The sequence below is a fragment of the Rhinatrema bivittatum genome, chromosome 8, assembly GCF_901001135.1.
Source record: "Rhinatrema bivittatum chromosome 8, aRhiBiv1.1, whole genome shotgun sequence".
NCBI lineage: Eukaryota > Metazoa > Chordata > Amphibia > Gymnophiona > Rhinatrematidae > Rhinatrema > Rhinatrema bivittatum.
Window position 1 is genome coordinate 65,593,418 of NC_042622.1, and position 22,606 is coordinate 65,616,023.

Below are 22,606 nucleotides of genomic sequence, written 5' to 3' on the forward strand. Positions count from 1 at the left end.
TTTTTTTATTGAACACCACTCCAAGTCTGTTGCTTGCTCTTTTCTGCTTTTGGAGGACACCACTATTGGGATCTGCAGAAATGAGAACTGTTGAGAGACTATGAATGGATACCCACCCAGAATGCACCTAGGGCTCTGGAAGTTTGTCCTCTTCCCCACTGGTTGAATTCCGGCTCCCCAGTGGCTAACTGTGTGTGATTTGAGAAGAATAAGAGGACCAGAACATTGAGATTGGTCCTGGTCCCTATGTCTGACTCTAAACCAAAGAGGGGGTTACACAGATAAGGAAATTTTACTCTTGATGTCATTGCTGCATTCCATTTTTCTGGCAATATCTGTTTTAAGCTAGGGATAAATATTATTTCTATTTCTTTTAGCTGGGATAAGGTTTTTTCCCCTAATATGCTTGAAAATTGTTTGTATATTTTATCTCTAGTGGTTTGTTTTAGATTGCAGAGTACTACAGTACAAGCTAACTTAGAAATATAAATTTGTCTGATTTATATTCCTATCCCACTGGCTTTTCTTGCATACACTTTTAGAGGATAGAGAATTCTGATTGCTTACAAAAGTCATAAAATCACCCGAAGTCAACACCATCTTTTCTTGTATTTGCTTTCTAATGACTCCACTTCACTGAAACCTCTTGTTTTGAATCTCTTGACTAGATTCCAAGCTTCACTGAGCAGGGACTGCCTTTGATACATGTCTGTACGGCACTGTGTACACCTTGTAGTACCGAACACATGATTAACAGCAGTAGTAGTAGTAATAGTAGTAGTAGTAATTGTAGTAGTGGTATAGTAAGGATATGCCCAGATATCTGATGGCTATGACAAGTTAGAAGGAAGAGCTTTCTGACACTCCCTAAATACCCAGCAACGTGTAAAACCATATGTGAAAGGGCAGAACATATAGTCCATTCTGGGACCCATAACAATTTCCTCGTTTTTGTTTCTTTTTTTGCTTCAGTTTTTAAGTATGGTTAGCTCCTTAACTACAGAATAATCATAAACCAGGGTACTTCTTTTTAAATTTTGTCCAGGCTCTCTTTCATGCTAGTTTGTGTTTGCAATGCAGGGCGGTGTGGTTAAAAAATATTTTGTTATTGATTAAAAAGTTATTCTCTCTAATTTTGTTCCTCCCTTTTGATACTGGATAGACGAGATACATGTTTTGGGGTTCCTTGGCACCTTTTTCCTCTTTTCATTTACATTGGTTTCATATTCTTTGTTTTATTCATATGTAAAATTAATTTTTAAAAGCCAGTAAAGAAAGAGTTAAAAAAGGGAGACTGGCCACAGTCCACAATTAATGAATGGAGTTGTAGAAAGCTTGTGTGACCCCCTAAGAGAGTCAGGCTGCAAATTCATGGTGGCAATTTTTGTATTCTTTGGCACTATTTTATTTTCTTTAATTTTTCAGCTTTCTTTTTAGCTTTGAGAAAGACACTTAAGCATCAGAAAAATATACTTTTTAATATATAGGAGGGAAATGGGCTATTAAAATTGCTCCCTTGATACGTATGTAAAAATGCATGCACACAGCCTGTGTGCACAGATTTGAACCTACCTACCAGAGAGGCAGTCCTGGAGATGGGGTTCGGGATGAGCTCTGAGTTATATGCATCTTTTTAATTTAATTATTTTGTAACTTAACACACCCTGATCATTTGTGTAAGCACGGTGTCCATGCTGTACAATAGCATTGTGAATTATGCCAGCAGAACTCTGATATACTCTGCTTTCAGCGTCCATGTGGTGTGGAATACAGCATGGATTATGAACATAAGAACATAAGAAATTGCCATGCTGGGTCAGACCAAGGGTCCATCAAGCTCAGCATCCTGTTTCCAACAGAGGCCAAAACCAGGCCACAAGAACCTGGCAATTACCCAAACACTAAGAAGATCCCATGCTACTGATGCAATTAATAGCAGTGGCTATTCCCTAAGTAAAATTGATTAATAGCGATTAATGGACTTCTCCTCCAAGAACTTATCCAATACTTTTTTGAACCCAGCCACACTAACTGCACTAACCACATCCTCTGGCAACAAAATCCAGAGCTTTATTGTGAGATGAGTGAAAAAGAATTTTCTCCGATTAGTCTTAAATGTGCTACTTGCTAACTTCATGGAATGCCCCCTAGTCCTTCTATTATTCGAAAGTGTAAATAACCGAGTCACATCTACTCGTTCAAGACCTTTCATGATCTTAAAGACCTCTATCATATCCCCCCTCAGCCGTCTCTTCTCCAGGCTGAGCAGCCCTAACCTCTTCAGCCTTTCCTCATAGGGGAGCTGTTCCATCCCCTTTATCATTTTGGTTGCCCTTCTCTGTACCTTCTCCATCGCAACTATGTCTTTTTTGAGATGCGGCGACCAGAATTGTAAACAGTATTCAAGGTGCGGTCTCACCATGGAGCGATACAGAGGCATTATGACACTTTCTGTTCTATTAACCATTCTCTTCCTAATAATTCTTAACATTCTATTTGCTTTTTTGACTGCTGCAGCACACTAAGCCAACGATATTAAAGTATTATCCACTATGATGCCTAGATCTTTTTCCTGGTTAGTAGCTCCTAATATGGAACCTAACATCGTGTAACTACAGCAAGGGTTATTTTTCCCTATATGCAACACCTTGCACTTGTCCACATTAAATTTCATCTGCCATTTGGATGCCCAATCTTCCAGTCTTGCAAAGTCCTCCTGTAATGTATCACAGTCTGCTTGTGATTTAACTACTCTGAATAATTTTGTATCATCCGCAAATTTGATAACTTCACTCGTCGTATTCCTTTCCAGATCATTTATATATATATTGAAAAGCACTGGTCCAAGTACAGATCCCTGAGGCATTCCACTGTTTACCCTTTTCCACTGAGAAAATTGACCATTTAATCCTACTCTCTGTTTTCTGTCTTTTAACCAGTTTGTAATCCACGAAAGGACATCGCCTTCTATCCCATGACTTTTTAGTTTTCGTAGAAGCCTCTCATGAGGGACTTTGTCAAACGCCTTCTGAAAATCCAAATACACTACATTTACCGGTTCACCTTTATCCACATGTTTATTAACCCCTTCAAATGGAGAAGTCCATTACCTGCTATTAAGTTCACTTAGGGGTAGATTTTAAAAAAGAGCGCGATCGTGTACTTTTATTCGCGCAGCAGGCGCAAACAAAAGTACGCTGGATTTTATAAGATACGCACATAGCCGCGCGTATCTTATAAAATCCTGGATCGGCGCGCGCAAGGCTGCCGATTTTGGGCAGCCTGCGCGCGCCGAGCCGCGTAGCCTGCCTCCGTTCCCTCCGAGGCCGCTCCGAAATCGGAGCGTCCTCGGAGGCAACTTTCTTTCGCCCTCCCCTCCCCTCACCTTCCCCTCCCTTCCCCTACCTAACCCACCCCCCTGGCCCTATCTAAACCCCCCCCTTACCTTTGTCCCTCGATTTACGCCTGCTAGAAGCAGACATAAATCTACGCGCGCCAGCGGACTGCTGGCGCGCCGTCATCCGACCCGGGGGCTGTCCGGAGGCCTCGACCACGACCCCGGGCCGGCGCCACGCCCCCGGTCCCGCCCCCGAAATGCCGCGTCCCGCCCCCGAAACGCTGCGTCATTCGGCCCCACCCCCCAACATGCCCCCTTAAAAAAACCCTGGGACTTACACACGTCCCGGGGCTCTGTGCGCGCCGGCGGCCTATGCAAAATAGGTGCGCCGGCGCGCGAGGGCCCTGCTCGCATAAATCCGGGCGGATTTACGCGAGCAGGGCATTTAAAATCCGCCCGTAAGAGAATAGCCACTGCCATTAGCAATGATAACATGGAATAGACTTAGTTTTTGGGTACTTGCCAGGTTCTTATGGCCTGGATTGGTCACTGTTGGAAACAGGATGCTGGGCTTGATGGACCCTTGGTCTGACCCAGTATGGCATTTTCTTATGTTCTTAAAATGAAGCAGATTTGTTAGGCAAGACTTTCCTTGGGTAAATCCATGTTGACTGTGTCCTATTAAATCATGTCTTTCTATATGCTCTACGATTTTGATCTTGAGAATAGTTTCCACTATTTTTCCCGGCACTGAAGTCAGGCTCACTGGTCTATAGTTACCCGGATCGCCCCTGGAGCCTTTTTTAAATATTGGGGTTGCATTGGCCACCCTCCAGTCTTCAGGTACAATGGATGATTTTAATGATAGGTTACAAATTTTAACTAATAGATCAGAAATTTCATTTTTGAGTTCCTTCAGAACCCTATGCTATCACATTCTTCATCAGTGCATTTTCTCAGATATGAAGCAATGAGTTATTCTATCCCTATGCAGAGTTTTCGATTTATAAAACATTACTTCATTTTTGCCACAAGTGCATATTTTATTAATTTTCTCATAGAAGGGGGAGAAGAAATACTTAATCAAATGATCTAGTAATTTAGACTAAATTAAGGGATTTTCCAGGAGTGATTTTCTAAAAAAAAAAAAAAAAAAATACCAGGGGGATGGGCTCTGAATTCATTTCTCAGCCCCTTCCCCCCTCCCATGCAGCCTCTCTCTTACAGTGTCCAGTGTCCAAGAGAAGGCAGCAACTCTTCTCCTCCAGGGCTCAGCCAGTGAGGAAGACACTTCTCTTAAGGTCCGTCTGCTATCTCCTCCTTGTATTCAGCCCACTTGGACTGTTCACACAGCTTTCGCCTCCCTTGGCCCGTGCAGGCCGCTGATGTGCATCCTTTCCTTTGGCCCGCTGATGCCAAAAGATTCTGGATTGGTGACCCAGTTTGACTTGTCGCCACTGGGCATGTTTCCATTATACTAAACCATCTTCTGAACATGTTTGACACTCATTGTAGATTCTGCTACATCCCCATCAGAATTGCTAATTTTAGGACCTAGGACTATAGTCCAAAGCTTTATGAGGCAGAGTCTTTTTCCTTATTTCCAGAATATCTTAAATGATAATGGTGTGTGGGAGTCATTTTTTGTTAATTTTGCTGAGGATGTGTGTGGAGGTCAGGCTGTATGGATTCAGAGTTCTCACCCAAACACAGACTAGTTTGAAGGCCACAGGCCAATCTCTGAGTGACCTCATATTTACAGTTTTGCGCTGTGAAATGTTTACGAACAGGCAAGAGTCTGTTTATTTTAGTTATTCCAGTAGGTCTATGATGATAAAGGAAGCAATTAACTTATACTAAAGCCTGAGAGAGAATGTAGGCCTCACAGCTGCACCAGAAATTGAAAAGAACTCAGAGGGAGGGAACATCGCTGCTTTCCAAAGCATTTAGTATATAAGGAATAATAACAGCTAGAGAGAGGGAGAGCACGCTCCAGATATGATAGCACAGACTGATCCTTTGGAAACATATAAGCTTTTTAAATATATGTAGAAATTGTTCTTATCTACTTATTTATGTTTTTATACATGGAAACCGTTGTGATGACCAGTCTGAACAATGGTATATAAGAGTTTAATAAATAAATACATAAATAAAATACTATTAGTTTTGATTAAATTATTGTACAAATAATACTACTATTTTATCCCCTTTTAATGTTATTGTTTTATCATCTAACTGCATTGTATTTATATTCTTTTAATATTTCCCATTTGTGCATAGAAAACTTTGTAAACCGTTGTGATGGTCCTCAAACAACAGTATATAAAATTATTAAATAAATAAATACCATTACTTCTTATGTATGATCTGATTTTATTTGGTCTGTCCTCTTATTGCCTACCCTCTACTTGGTGTTAGTGTGGTGTTAGTGTGGTGTTCGAAAATTAAAACGGGAATAAAGTGTAAAAAATGGGGGTAAAACCGTAAAGTGTAAAAAACATTGCAGCGTAAGTTGTTTATATATATGTATAAATACCTGTCACTTTCTGAATCCCCCAGGCGTGCGGTCATCGAGGCGGCGGCGGGAGCCGGCGGGCGGATGGGCGCCCGTTCATCCAGGCGGCGGCAGTGGTGGGAGCCGGCGGGTGCGTGTTCGATCCAGGCCGCGGCCGGGAGGGCGTGCATTCATCCAGGCAGAGGGAGCCGGTGGTGAAAGCGGCCTCCGGCTCCCTCTGCCTGGATGAATGCAAGGCCCCCGCCGGCAGTGAATGAATGCCCGTGCGATTTCGGCGCTCAAGGCCCCGTCCGGTCTCCGGTGCAGCCCCAGTCCTGTCCCCTCCTCCCGAAGCAAAAAAAAAAAAAAAAAACCCGAAAAAGTAGCAAGGCTCGGGCCTGCTACGGTAGTCCCTTCTCCCTTCTCCTCTCCTCCTGATTTCGGCGCTCAAGGCGGCCGGGTGGGCGTGCATTCATCCAGGCAGAGGGAGCCGGCGGCGAAAGCGGCCTCCGGCTTCCTCTGCCTGGATGAATGCACGGCCCCCGCCGGCAGTGAATGAATGCCCGTGCGATTTCGGCGCTCAAGGCGTGTCGTCACGACATGTGACTGCCGTCGGAGCGCACTGTACTGTATCGGCCTGTAAGCTGGTTCTAGTGGAAAATCTGCCAAGTTAGCCAGGTAACTTTACCGCACCTTAGAAGGCCCCCAGAGCACCTCTTTCTTTATCCAGATACATTTTAGCTAGCATTGACTTATCCAGCTAAAGTTTAGCCAGATAAATGGCTCACTATTCAAAACTTTGCCACTTATCCAGGAGAAAAGACTTGGGTTTGCCGTGCCAGTCCTTTTAGATACATGGAATTGAGTCAACAAACAAGTTGTAGGTGAGACCTTTTTACAGGACTGGCTTAATACATCCGTGATAAGGTTTCCAGAGTATTTGCGAGTTATCTGACTAAATGCCTTTGAATGTGGACCCATAGAATCTCTGTTTGCAATTTTATGAATGTTTTATTGTATGCCACCCTGAGCGTTGTAGTAAGTGTGGGATATAAATATGCTAAATCGAGCAATCAATAAATGAACCTAATTCTATGATAATAGGGAGCCAGCGTAGTTCTGCAACTTTCGTTTCAGTAATATGCAAGCTGGCTAGGGCAACAGCGGAAGTCTGAGGCTTGGGTTTACTCTGTAGTTGCACATGTTCCCCGATCAAAAAGATTTTGTGGAATCCAAATGAAGATGCTCCTTAACTCATTAGTCACTGGTCTTGGTGTCATCGAAGGATGCCATTTGTTGGAGACATCTGGTTTATAGGGTGCCCTGCTCCCCCCAAACCTCATGCTTTGTGATATTCAAATTCAAGTGGGAGCTTTTGACATCTTTATTTAATTCAATCTGTTGAATGAACCCCCTCAGTGAGTGGATTATGATCCTCTTTAATTTCATTTACAGAAAACATGTACAACATGGTAAAAAGAAATCATATCATCAGTATTGCATAAAAGTTTTCCTGAGGGCTTTCTGTATTGAAATTAAGCCAAGTTGAAATAAGATCCTAATTAACTTGCATTCTAAATAATCAGGAGTGATTTTTTTCAAATTAATTTTCATTAGCTGTTGAACTAATGACTTTCATGCTGTGCTGCTGATGCAGAGTTTTCTGAATTGACAATTGAAAGAAAACGTTCCTTTTTTAATTTTATTTTTAATCATCCATTATCTGTTTCCTTTTCAGATTTTCCGAAGAGCAGATAAGAATGGTGAGTGTTATGGGAAATCTTCCTTGTCAGAACTGTATGGAGACTCAGGTTCACAAGAAATTGTCTGGTCCTGTTGATTGTGAGACCCTTTTAGCAAATGGCAACACATTGCCTATGAGCAACCAGCTGGCACAGGTTTTAAAGAGAGAGAGAGAGAGAGAGAGAGTTAAATATGCATGCACACACACACACGCACACACACACACACACATGCATGACACAGGTACACCATACAGAGATACTCACACCACATATGACACATATATGACATGGACACACACCACTCATACACATGATACATATGCATTACACATATACACACACACACATATGACAGGTATGCATGACAGACAGATGCTCAACAGACACATAGACTTAGGAGAACATCTCAGAGACTTGTACTGATGTATCTGATTTTTTGGGGATATCAAATTTGTTGCACTCCCTCCTCAGTCCGAAGGTGTCTTCCAGACACAACTATTTTGTTTGGATGCAAATGAATTTCAATTATCACAATCACAAAAAAGCAAGAGGTGCTGTATACAATATGTTACAACAAGAGGTGCTGCAGATAAAGATAAATCTTATTAGCGTTTGGGCAACCAAATGAGCCTGACTGTGCATATGCAGTACAGGATGTCCCAGGACACATCATAAATCTGTTTGTGAGTGCAGCAAGAATGACATCAGCAAGCAGTGCCATGTGCTCACCCTGGTGAATGCCTTAGGTAAATGATCACTGATGTGATTATTCCTCACTAGTGAACTCAAGACGTCTGTCTGCAAATATGAAACAAGATATACAAGAATATAAAAGAAAATGTTCTCTTACAAAATTAGGTGAATTTACAAAGGAGTTACATGCGTAAATGTAACATACTATCATAGCAATTTTCAAAAGCCCAATTGCATGCTTAAAGTGCACTTAGGCATGTACAACCTATTGACAATTCCACGATATATATTGTTGCAATTTTCAGAAGCCCACTTAATAGGTAAAGTGCATTTACATGCATAAAACCCAGTTTTAAGTGTTTAAATGCTTTTGAAAATTACTCCTATAGAGAATATAGTCTAACAAAAGCCATCTGCAAAGGTACAACATTATTTGACTAATATATCCTGTATTTTACATGTACTATATATAATTAATGCTCACCAGCTAAGCAATATTTCTTTGTAGCAATGTTCATGCATAAAAAGCTAAAACTTGCCAAAATGGATTAGACCAAAGATCCACCTCACCTAGAATCTCATCTCTCTCAGTGGCAAGCAGCAGGTGTTTGAAGGAAGTGCATAAGAAACAGGGCTTGTGTAGAGTTGTCCATCTACTATCATACTTTCCAGCCTCTGACTTTCATGGTTTAGGGATAGTGGACATGTGATGTCATCCCTGACTGGCTATAGCTATCATCCAAGAAGGGTCATGATTCTGCTGTCCTGTGTTGGTCATCTCAGAAGGTTGTTGGGTTTCTAGAATTGCTCTCTCTGGTCAGGTGTTATCCCTCTCTGGTGCCTCGGTCTTCCCCTGGATCCAGTGTACTTGTATGAGCACCATGCTGGCAATATCTGGGCCCACAGACAGGTAGAACGAGCAGAGTTACAACGAGCAGTCCTACGGGGTTAGAGAGTTACCAGCCCGCCTCCATGCACTCATGAGATACTGGTTCAATCTTTATTTTATAACTCCCATCCCACTGCGTTCTGCAGAAAAATAATAACAGGCCTCCATTGCAATGCCAAATAGAAAATCAGGACTGTACTCACGTTACATTAAGTTAAACCAACACCAAAACATTGAAGGACATGTACTTGTAAGTTGTAACCCCTGGGCTGAGGGCCACCTTCAATTCCAAGGGCTTAAGATATTCAGACTTTCCCAGATATTTGCTAAAGCCCATCCCTGAGTTCCAAGATTCCCTGTCCGGGGGCGACTGATCTCCAAGGTACTGAGCATTATTAAGACTGTCTTTGCATACAGCAGTAATAATCATGCTGGAAGCTTAACTTTACTGACGATGCGATCTATTTACATGTTTGGCTCATCAATAAATCTGTGACTTTATAATATTCAATGCATGTTAATTCATTCCTGATCTTTGCCAATTATAAATTTCAGGATGCAGGCAGATGTAACTCAGCTAGTATGATACACCAGAAAGTACCATATTGTATACCTTGCTCTAGATGAATAGAATTACTTCTTATTCTCCTCTCTTCACTAATCAAGCAATAGCAGTCCACACCTGAAAGGTGACGCAGTTCTTCTTCTAAGGTCCTCATTTCCTCCTCAGAATAAATGAGAATTCAATCCAATAGTAACCTCTAAAGGCTTACTGAGTCTCTCCAGATGAGAAGCTCCTATGTTCTTTCAAGGTGACATTCACTGAGCTATTGGATCCAAAGGGATTCAGATGAATGATGATAAAACCACTTTCAAAAGGTAATCCGAAAATGAGGAAAAGAAGGGTGGATAGACTTCTTCCCCAAACAACTAAAATGGTCAAAAGCTGGAATCATTAAAATGGAAGAAAAAGGCCCTATTCTTCTAGTCTGAACTCCAAGTTTCTTTCCGAGAAACCCAAAAGCCCTTTTCCCCCAACACAAAACAAAAACCAGGAGCAAACATGGAAAGGGCAACTCAAAATCCATGCCTGCAAAATGGTGTCACTAGTCTTTTTTATAGATTCAGGGCTCCACCATTAACATGTCCTCATGGGGGGAACTATTACCCACCTAATTACTTGGTATGCTTCTTTAGTTCAGGCCCAGTAGGGCTCTCTGCATGCTTATAGCTTCCAATGTTTCCAAGGGGTGGAATGTCTTGCTTTTATTATAGTTTCTCATTTCCTCTCTGTATTCTGTGGCATTCTGTAACATGATTTGATTAAATGATTTATTGATTTTGATTGTTCACATTTCTTATAAGTGTAAATCAAAGTGATGTACAAATAAAATCATGTAAAAAAAAGACATAAAACAATAAAATGTAAAAAGAACAGAAAATTTATAAAAACAAATGGATAAAACCAAAGAAAAAGAGAACCTGTAAGTGGATTTTGGCACATCTGTGCAGTCCATTTCTCTTACTGCTGAGGTGAGCATATGACTTGGGATAGGGGTTGGATGTCAGAATTTAGAATTGAATTGATGTCCTGTGAGCTCTTTGTGCATTTTTAAACCTGCACAGTCTGAGGTGAATTTTCAAAAGTTGCGCTCGTAAAAATCCGCATATACGTATGTAAATACCATATACCCATGGATATACTATTTTATAAACTTCAAAATACATGTGCAAGGGTCTGTGAGCAAATTTGCATGTGTAAAAAAGAGGTAGGCTAAGGGCGTTCTGGGACAGGGCCAACATTTACACAAGTAAGCTGCTATTTTATAAGCAATTTATGCATGTAGATTTGGCAGCTTATTCGCATATACTTATACCTGCTCTATATCTGGAGTAAGTGATTATAAACATCTTAAAAGTGAAATACTGACTGGGTGGGCAGTCTGGGTGAAATGGGAGGAGTCGAGGCTGAAGACTCAGGAGGATCTAGGAGACCTGCAGATGGACTAGGCTGATAAACTAATTGGTAAACTGGTAATTTCATTACCACGTACTTGCTAGAAAGTTGCTTGTCTTATACTTATAAAACCTGACTTATGGGAGATAAATGCATGTAAATTACACAGGTAAAATCTTTTTAAGTTACAGTAGATGTAAAAATACATGAATATAGCATTTGCACACTACTTATCTGGATAAATTCTGATTTATCCAGCTAAGTCTTGAAAGCGGAACTTATCCAGCTAAGTAGCAATAATTATCGGACAAGTTCTAACTTATAAGGTCATTTATCAAAATGCTATAAGGCGTTTTTGCATGTGTTAAGGGCTTAACGCATGCGATAAGCCCTTAACTCATGCAAAAACGCCTTATAGCATTTTGAAAATTGATCCTATTAGCCAGATAAGTAGCATTTTGATTTATTTACCTGGATAAGCTTTGAAACACCACTTCTCTGACTCAGTAAGCTAGCTGGATATGTCTAAAAAATGCTACTTATCTGGCTAACCCATCTTTGAATATTTTTTCCTGTATTATATGGTACAAACTAGCTGAGGGTGGATGAAGTGGAAAATACAGCTTCCAAGTTGTGAAAAGACTTGAACTGGCATTTATAAAAGGAATAGTCCTGCTTAATGTGAATGCTGTTGAAAAGAGAATATGTGCAAAGCAAAGTATGCAATAAGGATTAGACGTTATTTCTACATGTGTGAGGCTTTCCTAAATATTGTAGACCATTATCTATAGCAGAGATGGCCAACGCTGGTCCTCAAGAGCAACAAACAGGCCTGGTTTTCAGGATATCCACAATGCATAATCATGAGATAGATTTGCATGTACTGCCTCCAATGTATGCAAATCTACTCATGCATATTCTTTTTGGGTAACCTGAAAACCTGGCCTGTTTGTGGCTCTTGAGGACCGGAATTGTACAGTCCAGATCTATAAGGTTCCTAGAAAAATGTCGGGCAATATTCAGCTGCTGAGCAACTTGGCTAGTTAGCCAGAAAAACCAATCTGGCTAACTAGTAGGGTATACCCAGCTATCTTAAAGTTAGCCACATATGTTTATGCAGCTAACTTTAGGAAAGGTCAGTGGCATGATCAGAGTTAGCTGCATAAGTTAAGATTATGTGTTAAGTTAAGCTTATTCTAGCCGCATAACTCATTAGCTGGCTAGAATTTAGGTGTATAAGTCTTACTATGCAGGTGTTGCCATTTAGAAGGATAACTTTTGAGTTCTCCATCTAAATGGCTTTTGAATATGGACCTTGTCTTTTTCCATAGTAAAATATAGGCTTTTTTGTTTTTTTTAAATTTATCCTTTTTCTCCATTGATTCCTATGGAGTTGTGGCACATAAGTACTTCTGGGGAGATTTATATCAGACCAGGCAAATGTAGGCAAGTATATTGCTTACTTGCCCTTTCTTTCTACTACAGGAGTGGCCAACTCAGGGTCTCGAGAAGCACAAAAAGGCCAGGTTTTCAGGATATTCATAGTGAATATGCATGAGATAGATTTGCATACATTGGAAGCAGTGCAGTGTGGTTATCCTGAAATTCTGGCCAGTTTGTTGCTCTGGAGGCCTGGAGTTGGCCATCCCTTTTCTACTGATATGATCTGAGCATGCTGGGTGATTTTCTTACTACTACTACTACAACTGCTTATTGTTTCTGTAGTGCTACTAGACATATGCAGTGCTGTAATACACAAAAGGTGATAATTTTCAAAGCCATTTATATGCATAAAATCTAATTTTATGTACATAGATGGTAATAGTAAAACTGACCCAGGTTCAGCGAATGTAAAAGTATACATGTCTCCCAGTTTCACATGTACTTATACGCACACTAAGGAGAGGTGCTTCAGAGAGGGAAGGGGGCGGAGTTAAGGAAGAGTTGGTGTTACGGTCCCGGGCCGTGCCCCGGTCCCTCCACCTACCTTGGGGCCGGCCCGGCTCGCTGGGAACTCTCTTCGGCCGGCAAGGCCCGTTCTGACTCCTGCCGCGGTGCTCCCTCCTCGAGGGAGACGCCGCCGATCCTCCAGGCCTGGCTCTGCCCCTAGCATGCGCACGCGCAGAGACTCTAAGATTTAAAGGGGACAGCGTGGGAAAACGGAAGACCGCCCTGCAATGACGTCAGACACTGCAGGGCTATTTAAACCCTGCAGCTATCCCTATGCCTTGCCTTGCAATGAGGTTTACTCTCCCAGATTCTCTAGTTGCAGATCTGACTTCGGCTTGTTCCTGGCTTCTGACTTCAGCTTGTTCCTGGCTTCTGACTTTGGCTTGTTCCTTGACTTTGGACTCTGGCTCGACCCTCTGTGTTCCATGCTTCCATCCAGGAGGCCTCTCCTAAGTCCAAGTGGCTTGGGTTCTCACGGGCTCCTCTTGGGGGGACCTCGGGCTTCCGGGTGGTGAAGCTCCAGTTGGCCTCCTGGCATCAGTTTCTTCATCTTCACTCCAGGACGTCACTCCTGTCACTGCCCACAGGAGACCATTGTAAGTCCAAGTGGCTCGGATCCTCACAGGCTCCTCCTGGGGGGATCTCGGGCTTCCAGTGGTGAAGATCCATCTGGTCTCCTGCCTAGGGCCACCTACAGGTTGCTACCTCCACTGGGGGCCTTCCCCCAGTGCGTCACCATCTGTTACAGCCGGCTCAAGGGTCCACGAACATAACAGTTTGCAAGGCCATGGACCCGGCGGACCTTGCTGGTCTCCAAGCCATTCCTAGCATTGCCCAGTGACTGCAACAACAACAACATTGTCTGGATGTCCTGACCGCCACTGTGGAAAGACTGGCAACCCGAATGGACGCCATGCCTCCATTACTACAGCCAGTGCCTGCTCAGATGCCTAGCCTTGAACTGGTGACAGCCACACAGCTGCCATCCCCATCCTGGAACTCAGGGGACGCTAAACAGTGCCGTGATTTTCTCAACCAATGCTTTGTTCGTTTCACCTTGCTCCCGTCGCAATTTCCGTCTGATGTAGTCAAGACCAGCTATATCATCTCCCTGCTGGAAGGTCAGGCCCTTGTCTGGGCCTCGCCATTATGGGAACATAAAGACCCTATCCTGGGGAATCTGGAACAATTTGTGGCTTCCTTCAGACAAATTTTCGATGAACCTGCCCGCAGGTCCATGGCAGCTACGGAACACCTACGCCTACGTCAGGGTACACGATCACTTGCCGAGTATACGGTCAAATTCCGCACCCTGGCCACTGAGCTAGACTGGAGAGAGGACAGCCTCCATGGGATTTTCTTGGAAGGGCTGTCTCCTCGCCTCAGGGATGAACTAGCGGCCAGGGAGCTCCCCGACGATTTGGATTCTATGATTGACCTGGCAGGAAGGATCGACCGTCGACTACAGTTTCATAGCCATGAGGGAAGACCTACTCGGAGATTGGGTAATGTGGCCCCTGCTTCCCACGACCTGGGGCATATTCCCCGAAACCCTCTGACAACTAAGCACCTGAACCCATGCAGCTGGGACGAGGTCCTCTCTCCCAGGAGGAGAGAACTTGCCGATGTTCCTTGGGCCTTTGTTTGTACTGCGGCAGCATAGGACATTTCCTGGCTCAATGTGGTGAATGGCCAGGAAGTGCCAGGTCCTAGGTCTCATCAGGGAGCTGACCCTAGGAGAAGCAAATTTTGCTCCTCAATGCACTGTACCGGTGACCCTAGAATATCCTGGTGGTTCTTTCACTACCCTGGCCTTACTGGACTCCGGAGTCGGAGGGAACTTTATTCTCTACGATTTGGTCCAGCAGTTGCAGTTAGACGTTCAGCCACTTCACCCGACACTCCGAGTTTCCTCCATCCAGGGAACCCTTCTTCCAGGAAGCATCTCCACCAGCACTAAACCATTAATGCTCCGCACGGGTCTCTTCCATATGGAGGAGATATCATTCCTTATTCTGGAGAGATCGATTCACCCGGTTGTCTTGGGCCTACCCTGGCTTCAGAAGCATTCTCTGATGATCAACTGGGAGACTCTTCAAATTGCATCCTGGGGCGCCTCCTGTTTCAACTCCTGCCTAGCCATGGTCTCCCGATCCGCTGTCCCGCTTCGCACAACATCCCTCACTATACCTGAACCTTATCAGGACTACTTGGACATATTTTCCAAGGAAAAGGCGGAACTTCTTCCAGAACGCCGACCCTTTGATTGCGCCATTGACCTGATGCCTGGCACAACACCCCAGAGGGGACGCGTGTACCCTTTGTCCCTCCCGGAGACCAAGGTTATGTCTAGCTACATACAAGAAAACCTGGATCGAGGCTTTATCCAACCCTCTAAATCCCCAGCCGGTGCCGGCTTCTTTTTTGTGGCTAAGAAGGATGGGTCTCTCAGGCCCTGTATCGACTATCGCGATCTGAACGCCATAACCAAGCGTGACAGGTACCCATTACAGCTGATTCCGGAACTCCTAGACCGTCTGCAGGGAGCCCAAATCTTCTCCAAATTGGATCTCCGGGGGGCCTACAACCTTGTAAGGATACGACCCGGCGATGAGTGGAAAACCGCCTTCAGCACCAGAGATGGGCACTACGAATATCTGGTCATGCCTTTTGGTTTGTGTAATGCCCCAGCGGATTTTCAAATTGGTAATCGTATATTTGGATGACGTGTCCATGTTCGACAGGTCTTACAGAAGCTGAGAATCAACCGCTTCTTTGCAAAACTAGAGAAGTGTCAGTTCGAACGAAAGTCCCTGCCATTTCTGGGGTACATTGTCTCCTCCATTGGTTTCTATATGGACCCAGATAAGGTGGCAGCTATTAAGGATTGGCCTCGCCCTGTGGGAGTGAAGACTCTGCAACATTTCTTAGGCTTCGCCAATGTCTACCTCCAATTCATACCACACTACTCCCGGGTAGTGGCCCCACTCACTGCTCTTACCAGAAAAGGAGCTGACACCAGAAATTGGCCTCAGGCGGCACAAGAAGCCTTCCAGGAACTAAAAAGAGCCTTTCTTCGAGATGTCTGTCTTTACCACCCTGACCCCCAACGTCAGTTTATTGTCGAAGTTGACACGTCTGACATCGCTATTGGAGCAGTTCTAAGTCAACTATCCAAGACAGGGAAATCCTTGCCATGCTCGTACTTCTCCTGGAAGTTCTCTCCCACCGAGACGAACTACAGTATCGGCGATAAAGAGTTATTGGTCATTAAGCTGACATTCAAAGAGTGGCGCCAGTGGCTCGAGGGGGCCCAGTACCCCATAATTGTCTACACTGATCACAAAAACTTAGAGTTTCTGTGTCGAGCCCAACGCCTTAATCCTCGGCAAGCTCGCGGGTCTTTATTCTTTAGCCGCTTCAATTTCCTTCTTCGCTGCCAACCTGCATGTAAGAATGTGCAGGCTGGCACCCTCTCCCGAATTACTGAGACTGAGGACACCCCAAAACCACCTCAGTACATCTTAGACCTGGTGAAAGTCCTCCTGGCGGCTTCTAAAGCTGTGCCTGTGGGCAAGACGGTAATGCCTACTCGACTGCGCAAGAAGGTACTGTCATGGGCCCACGACTCGCTAACTGCTGGTCATCCCGGCGTTGCCCGGACTTTGGAGCTATTGACCAGATACTACTGGTGGCCTCAAGTAAAGAAAGATGTACTTCTGTATGTAAGTTCCTGCCCTAACTGTGCTTGACAGAAATCCCTGCCCGGCCACCCCTGGGGCCTCCTCCATTACCCATTCCCACCGAGCCATGGACCCATCTCTCCACGGACTTTATTGTGGACCTGCCTCCATCTGAGGGTAAGGCGGTGATATGGGTCACCGTTGACAAATTTTCTAAGATGGCCCATTTTGTGCCCGCCGGCCAAGCTACCAATAGCGCCTGAATTGGCGCGACTCTTTACCCAGCATATCTATTGTCTTCACGGACTCCCTCTCCATGTTTCCTCAGACCGAGGATCACAGTTCATGGCTAAATATTGGAGAGCACTCTGTAAGAAGTTTGGAGTCCAATTAGACTTCACCACGGCCTTCCACCCACAAGGTAATGGTCAAGTGGAACGCACGAACAGAACCTTGAAATTTTTCCTTCGAGCCTTTGTTGGAGACCAACAAAATGACTGGGTGGCTCTGCTGCCGTGGGCAGAATTTTCTTATAATTTTCTTTGACATTCTGCCACTAATAAGCCTCCATTTCATGTGGTCTATGGGAAGCAACTCAGACCTCCATTACCTTTGCCTCTGACAGTATCGTCTCCTGCAGTGCAAATCTCCACTCGACAGCTACATACACTGTGGAAGTCCACTCGGGAAAGGCTATGGCAGACTGCTGCTAACTCAAAGAAATACGCAGACCGACTGCAGTGCTCTGCTCCGGTATTTTGCCCTGGGGATAAGGTATGGTTAAGCACAAAAAACATCCAACTGCGGATACCCTCCATACGTTTGGCTCCCCGGTACATCGGTCCATTTGCCATTGTGGAGCAAGTGGGTGCGGCCTCCTACCGTCTTCGCCTTCCGCCTACCTTAAGGATCCACAACGTTTTCCACGTGTCCTTACTCAAGCCTTTAGTTTTGTCGGTCTTCCATGACAAACCTCCAGATCCTGCTACACCCACTGCTGACCCAGACTTTACCTATCAAGTAAAAGAAGTCTTGGAAGTTCAGTTCTTTCATAGGAGATGGGAATATCTTCTCTCCTGGGAGGGGTATGGCCCCGAGGAAAATACGTGGGAGCCAGCCTCCAATATCCTTGACAAGAACCTCCTTCGCCAGTTCCACTTGGACCATCCTGCGAAGCCCAAGCCCCCGGGGAGGGGGCATAGGAGGGGAGGTACTGTTACGGTCCCGGGCCATGCCCCAGTCCCTCCACCTACCTCGGGACTGGCCCGGCTCGCTGAGAACTCTCTTCGGCCGGCAAGGCCAGTTCTGACTCCTGCCACGGTGCTCCCTCCTCGAGGGAGACACCGCCGATCCTCCAGGCCTGGCTCTGCCCCCTAGCGCGTGCGCACGCACGCGTGCAGAGATTCTAAGATTTAAAGGGACCAGCATGGGAAAACAGAAGAATGCCCTGCAATGACGTCAGACACTGCAGGGCTATTTAAACCCTGCAGCTATCCCTATGCCTTGCTTGCAACGAGGTTTACTCTCCCAGAGTCTCTAGTTGCAGATCTGACTTCGGCTTGTTCCTGGCTTCTGACTTCGGCTTGTTCCTGGCTTCTGACTTCGACTTGTTCCTTGACTTCGGACTCCGGCTCAACCCTCTGTGTTCCATGCTTCCATCCAGGAGGCCTCTCCTAAGTCCAAGTGGCTCGGGCTTGCATGCATAAGTTTGCTTTGGAAATGTTTGCAGAGTCTGCGAGTAGACTTTACCGCTGTTCAGATTGCTTGAAAAATTGCCCTAAAAAAGGCAATCCCTGCTCCATGAAGCTCTCAGGCTCACAGATAAGACAAATAAAAGATAGAAAACATGGTTAAAATGAACAAGGCTACAATTATAGAGAATTGGGATGTAAGATTTAAAAAATAGCCTCAAAATGTTGAGGGGGTTTTTTGACAGGACTTGAGTATGGCCAAAGAGGGGTATGACACACCAGCTCAGTGTTATCCACAGAGAGAGAAAAAGGAGAAGAGTATTTGAAAAGTTGGAAATGTCATGAAAACAACTCTGCATTTTTGAGCAGGAGTAATGAATGTCTTGTATATTGATAAGAGGTTGATAATATATTGTGCTAGTTAAAAGGCGATTAGTCTAGAATCCCATGCAAAGAGGCTTGCTTTTTTTTCTAGCTGCCTTAGACATTTTATAAACATAGAATGTGATTATTTTTATTAGAGATATGCAGCTGCTTTTAACTAATTAAAAAACAGCAACAAAATTGTCTATTCTGTTCTGTTTCAGTAAGACCGCGAAACGAAAAAAATGATGAAATTTTGTAAAAATTTGAATTTCGGAGTTAGTGCACACTAACGGGACTTAGTGCCCGCTAACTGGATGTTAGCATGCACTAACTGAAAAAGTGTCAATTGGGGGAGCAGTTCGTTAGCTAGAGGAATGATTCTGCATTCCAACTAGCTGTCTCCTTAGTTACTTGTTTGTGTTGCCAAGGTTGCAAGCTAATGTTTGTGGGGGGATTGCCAGTGCCTGGTAACAAATGTAAGCAAGTAATATAATAATACCATCAAGTTCTAGTCAGCAAAAGCAAAACCATGTAATGCAAATGCATATTTTGAATTTGTCAATCCCTTTGTATCTTAGGAAAGGGGCCCAGGCATTTTGGGATATGCTTACTTTTAATGACTGAAGTGACTGTATAGGGTGACAGATATGAGAGAGACTGGTTGAAGTGGAGACTGGTGAGAGAGAGGCAGCCTGGTGTATGTGGCTAAAGGTTGAACAATCTTGAATTTGCCCAGATTTTGTTCCATTTGATGGCTCATAGGATGGTCCTGTGAACTGCTGCTGCCAAAGGCCTCCCATTGCGGTGACTTCCCACCAACATCGATGCTACCATCCCAACCAGGCCACTGTCTTCCAATAGGTGCGCGCATGTGTGCACATAGGGCCTGCACGCGCAAGTTATAAAATCGGGTTTACATGTGCGCGCGCCGGGTGGCACGCACACCTTTTTAAAATCTACCTCATAACATGCTCTATGTCGGGGAAACCTGGAGTGATGCTTCCAGATGATGTCAGCATCCTGGCCTGTATAAGCTAAGGCCCTGCAGCAGTTCCTCTTCTCAGCAACAGGTCTTCTACTCCTGAAGTAGTGAGTGTTGCTCCTGTATGTTGGTTCCTGATTCCAGTCTGTGTTCCTGGTTCCTGTGCCTTGTCTTCCAGTCTTGCCTCGTCTAGCTTTGTCTTCTAGCCTTGCCTTATCCAGCCCTGCTCTCCAGCCTTGCCAAAGTCACCCTTGCCTCATCTTCTCCAGCCTTCCTCATCCAGCCTCGCCTTGTCCTACTCATCCTACCCAGTGTCTTCAGTGTGTCTTTGTCCACCCTTGGCTTGACTCTTCGGATCTTGCTAGGACCTGACCACAATTGCCTGCTGCCTGGACCTAACCCCTTGCCTGGACCTGACCACTCTTGCTAACTGCCTGCCCCAAACATGGCCTGTCCCTGACTCATTAATCTGCTACCTACCCTGACTCCGGTGTACGTTTGGACTAGTTATCTTCACTGTCCTAGGGATCTGCTTAAGTCCTGCCAGCCACGGGAACCTAAGGGCTCAACCTGCAGGGGAAACGGCTAGTAAAAGTGAAGCTCCAGACTGTACCACTACTGGGCGTGTTCGCCAGTTGACGGTGTAAGCCTTGTGTGTTCACCCTTGAGGCTGGGTCAATTATGCCACTGCACAAAGGGCTCACACACCTTCAGATGTATTTATTTTTTACAAAATTTTCTATACCGATTTGCATTTGAAACATTAATGCAGTTAACATTTTGCCTCCCAGAAGGCAAAAAAAAAAAAAAAAAAGACAAACCAAAATATTTTCACTTTTTCTATACATACTTTCATCATTTAAAATAGAGGTGGGAGAAAATATGCCTTTTTTTTTTTTTTTACCTTTTTTTTCCTTCTGAAAATAATGTGTATCGCTCAGATTTGAAACCAGGAGGGAGCAAGTTTGAAAAGCACCTACTGGAGTAACATAGCTAGACTGAAATGCAGCTGAAAGTCCACACCGGCTCCGATTTGTGTGTGATTTTAGCCGCGGGAAGTAGAGGTGTTCCCGTGGGCATGTTTAGGACGGGGGAAGGGAGAACAGCACCCTGACATTTGTTTTTTCAAATTGTTGCACACAAACAGCAGCTTCAAAGGAGTCGGACACTTTCAGCGTGCCCGCTTTGTCCCTCCCTGATTTTCAAAGAGAAAACAATGCAGGTAGGCTCCGTTTGAATGTTTTTTTCATGAATTGCATACGTTCGAACCACCTTTTGGAACTGGGAATTGTGTGGGCTGTTTGAACTTTACCCCTCCCCCCCCCCCCCACCTGGGTTTCTAATTGGAGGAGAAGCGACCACACACAATTCTTACATCTCCCTTGGCAACAGATCAGAATTCACAAATGTCGGGGGATCTGGAATGGCTTGGGTATTCTGTCCAATGAAAATTTTCTTTCCTTGTATTACTGAGGAAAATCTTTTTATAGATTTACCGATTTGCAAATGAAATGCTTGCTTCATTCAGTCACCAGTAACGAGCAACCATAACGAGGAAAGAGTGTGACTGTGTGTGTGTATATATATATATATATATATTGTTTCTATGGTTTGCATCCGTCCGGTATGATTCAGCAGCTGCAGGGATAGTGCACGTTTCTCTCTCTCACATTGTCCCTGCGCGGCACGCACTCCCACTAACCTTCGGCTTCAGTGTGCAGGGCTTGAGTGTTCAGGTCCATCGGCCCACAGACTTGGCACTGGAGACAAGTGAGGGGGCGGGCATCCCATAAGTCTCCCAGAAGAACCAGGCGACTTGGGCTCTGTGCAGTCGGGTAACCGTTTTCTCATGAAGGGACTTTGATATAGCTTTATATTGTGCTGGTCTTTCTTTGCTGTTGCAGAATTTTGCTACTTATTCCTTGAACTTTCCTGGCACTGAGCTGCTGCACTCCAGACTCGTGTGTGTGTGTGTGCTGAGATGAGACTGCAGTTCCATTTAAATCACTTTGGTACTTATTAGCTCAGAGAGAAATACCAGATTCTTATAATAAGTACATGGCATTTTTCAAAGCTAAGCCACTCATTAACTGCATTGATTTTCCATTTTTATTCTCGCATATGGCATCAGAGGAAATGCTGACACTGGCACTCTCTCATTAGCTCAGTTTCTAAAAATTGTTACTCAGCACTTCAGAAGCTCCACATTTGCTGGCTGGCAGTGAGGAATGTGGAAACACTTTTACACTGTAGAGTTACAGAGTTTTGTGAATCATGGGACGAGTCGGTGTCATGGTTAGAGCACAGAACTGGAAGGGAGACTAGGAGCAAGGCTGGCTTCAGGAATTTAGGGGCAAGATTTTTGTGCCTAAATGGACTCCCAAGTGCAAGTCATTCACACATTCCCATTCCAAGGCACCCCTATGAAGACCAGTCGGATACCAAGTACTAAGCATAAGTTCATAAGTAACGTTCTTTTTTTATATACTTGTTGTGATAGAAGCAGACTTCAAATGCCTTCAGCATTTTCTCGCACAGCATTTGCCTTCCCTTTCCTTGAACTAATGAAGACAGCATTCACAGCCTCTGAGGGGTGGTGAGAGAGCCTCAAACATTGCTCAGTGGAAACACCTACTGGCCAGACTTAGGGTGCATGCAGACCAGCCGACAGCTGGTTAAGGACTGTTACTGCAGCATCAGGGCGAGGTGGAGGTTATGAAATGGGGAAAAGGGGAACCCTACGGGGGACTTGCAAGTGAAGGTTAATTGCTTTTCAAAGTAATAGATATTCGCCGGTACTTAGTACTACCCCTGAG

At 44.5% G+C, this 22,606-nt stretch overlaps 1 protein-coding gene and 1 long non-coding RNA gene across 4 annotated transcripts in view; one reads left to right on the forward strand and one right to left on the reverse strand.

Annotated features, from left to right (window-relative positions):
* NECAB3 (N-terminal EF-hand calcium binding protein 3) overlaps window positions 1–22,606 on the forward strand; it is a 295,795-nt gene that overhangs the window by 83,386 nt on the left and 189,803 nt on the right. The window contains exon 2 of the mRNA XM_029613752.1: window positions 7,573–7,597. Within this exon, the coding sequence (XP_029469612.1) occupies window positions 7,573–7,597 (25 nt within the window). The remainder of the gene's footprint in view (window positions 1–7,572; window positions 7,598–22,606) is intronic.
* On the reverse strand, window positions 7,213–21,742 carry LOC115097737. 3 transcript variants are annotated; one of them, XR_003858322.1, is made up of 5 exons: window positions 21,493–21,742; window positions 10,334–10,468; window positions 8,843–9,301; window positions 8,309–8,377; window positions 7,213–7,723 (listed from the first exon to the last, which is right to left on the reverse strand). It is a non-coding gene; the product is annotated as an uncharacterized LOC115097737 (long non-coding RNA). The 3 variants fall into 3 exon arrangements; XR_003858321.1 differs by having other exon boundaries at window positions 8,309–9,301; XR_003858320.1 differs by lacking the exon at window positions 7,213–7,723 and having other exon boundaries at window positions 7,874–9,301.